Source organism: Lactuca serriola, chromosome 7, assembly GCF_051521515.1.
Source record: "Lactuca serriola cultivar US96UC23 chromosome 7, Lser_US96UC23_V15, whole genome shotgun sequence".
In the NCBI taxonomy this organism is placed as follows: Eukaryota; Viridiplantae; Streptophyta; class Magnoliopsida; order Asterales; family Asteraceae; genus Lactuca; species Lactuca serriola.
Window position 1 is genome coordinate 87752466 of NC_136414.1, and position 2127 is coordinate 87754592.

The 2127-nt window shown below is 35.3% G+C and overlaps 1 protein-coding gene across 1 annotated transcript; it reads left to right on the forward strand.

Annotated features, from left to right (window-relative positions):
* The first annotated feature begins 645 nt into the window (after positions 1–645).
* Positions 646–1488, forward strand: LOC145064195 (uncharacterized). The gene is made up of 2 exons (XM_079011685.1): positions 646–912; positions 967–1488. Exons 1-2 carry the CDS (start codon positions 646–648, stop codon positions 1486–1488), a joined length of 789 nt encoding a protein of 262 aa, XP_078867811.1.
* Positions 1489–2127: the final 639 nt, after the last annotated feature.

Genomic DNA, 2127 nt, shown 5'->3' on the forward strand with positions numbered 1-2127 from the left:
GAAAGACATGAATACTTCGTTTGGCAAATTGGAGAAATTTCAGAGCCAAGATTTCAGACGTTGCCAAAAGAAGATGCACTTCTGGTTGACCACTTTGAAGGTTGTCTATGTTCTTTCTACTCCAAAACCAGAAGAGGTTGAAGATGCAAGTCTGAAACAAATCAGAAGGAGAAGCAAATGGGAGAATGACAACTACATCTGCCTTGGTCACATTCTGAATGGTATGTATGATTCCTTCTTTGACACTCATCAAAATATTGAAACTGCAAGTGAATTATGGAACACACTTGAAGCAAAATATATTGCAGAAGATGCTTCAAGTAAAAAGTTCATTGTTTCTGATTTCAACAATTATAAAATGGTTGATTCTCGATCTGTAATGGAACCATATAATGAAATCCTACGAATTTATGGTCAATTCAAACAAAACAACATGTTCATGGACGAATCCTTTGATGTTACAAGTGTGATTGATAAACTTCCACCCTCATGGAAAGATTCAAACACCATCTGAAACATAGAAAGGAAGAGATAAGTTTGATTCAACTTGGGAGTCATTTGAAAATCGAAGAAGGACTTCGTGATCAAGAGAATGACAAAGGAACTAGAAAGGGAAAATCTGAATTTGGATAGCCCCAAGTTCATATGGTTGAATGTGATAAAGAAGACAATTCTAATCACAAGGGCAAGGGTAAAAAACGTAAGTATGAGGGTAACAACAAAAAGTCCAACAAAAAACACAAGGATTCCAAGGAACTTGTGTGTTGGAGATGCCATCTGAAAGGGCATATGAAACGTGACTGTCGGGTGAAACTTGGAAACAAAGGTGCAAGTGGTAGTGGAAAAGATGTTGGTGGTGGCAGTGGGTCTCATGATCAATCTGCAACCAAAGGTCAAATTACTATTGATCTTGTAAGTTCAGTATTCAATGTTATGCTACTAACTCCAGAAGTTTCTTTTGTATAGGGGGTTGATACAGATTCATGGTGGCTTGATACCTGTTCTATACATCACGTGTGTAATGATGAACGGTGGTTCACGAAGTTGAACCTAGTAAATAAAGGTTTTGTCATACACATGACGGATGAAGGATCAAAGCCAATTTTAGGAACTGGTGTTGTTAGTATTACGTTTACTTCTGGAAAAACAATTAGTTTGTTTAATGTATTGTATGTACCAAAGGTTCGAAATAACTTTGTGTCTAGTGGTTTGTTGAATTGTATGGGTTATAAACAAGTTATCGAGTCAAACAAGTATGTGTTGTCTAAATGTGGAATATTTGTGGGATTTGGTTATTATTGTGATCGTGTTTTTAAGTTAAATGTTATAAGTTGTGCATCACATGTCAAATCTACTTGTATGACTTCTGCATCTAATCTTGATAATACTATGTTATGGAGAAATAGATTAGGACATGTTCATGTTAAGAGAGTGATTGAAATGTCAAAATCCGGATTGATTCCAGCTTTTGACATTAATTCTGAATGAAAAACTTGTATGTTAACTAAAATCACGAAACAACCATTTCCAAATGTTAATAGAAAAACATAAGTGTTGGAATTGATTCATAGTGATCTATGTAATTTCCATGCTACACCTTCCTTGGGAAATTATGAGTACATTGTTACTTTTATTGATGATTCAAGTCGGTTTTGTCATGTGTACTTGTTACATTCCAAAAATGAGGCTTTGGAAAAGTTTAAAGTATATAAAACCGAAGTCGAATTACAGTTGGGTATTTCCATACAATGTCTTAGGACGGATAGGGGAGGAGAGTACATGGATTCTGAATACTTTCAATCGGTTGGAATCATTCATGAAACCACAACTCCTTACAATCCACAACAAAATGGTATTGCTGAATGGAAAAATCGAGTTTTAAAAGAAATGGTAAATTTGATGCTTTCTTTTTCGGGTTTAAGTGAAGGCTTTTGGGGTGAAGCTATGATCACAGCTAATTATGTGTTAAACGGGGTTCCTAATAAACAGAACAAAGTTACTCCTTATGAACTTTGGCACAAGAAAGCACCAAATTTGAGTTATTTTCGAATTTGGGGATGTCGAGCAGTTATGAAATTACCCGAACCTAAAAAGAAAAATTTGGGTGAGAGAGGAATTGACTGTATA

What these genes read in the sequence shown, in the direction of transcription:
- LOC145064195 (XM_079011685.1), top strand. Translation starts at nt 646, where the DNA reads ATGGTTGAATGTGATAAAGAAGACAATTCTAATCACAAGGGCAAGGGT. An exon ending in GTCAAATTACTATTGATCTT is followed by an intron (nt 913 to 966) that starts GTAAGTTCAGTA and finishes TCTTTTGTATAG; the next exon opens with GGGGTTGATACAGATTCATG.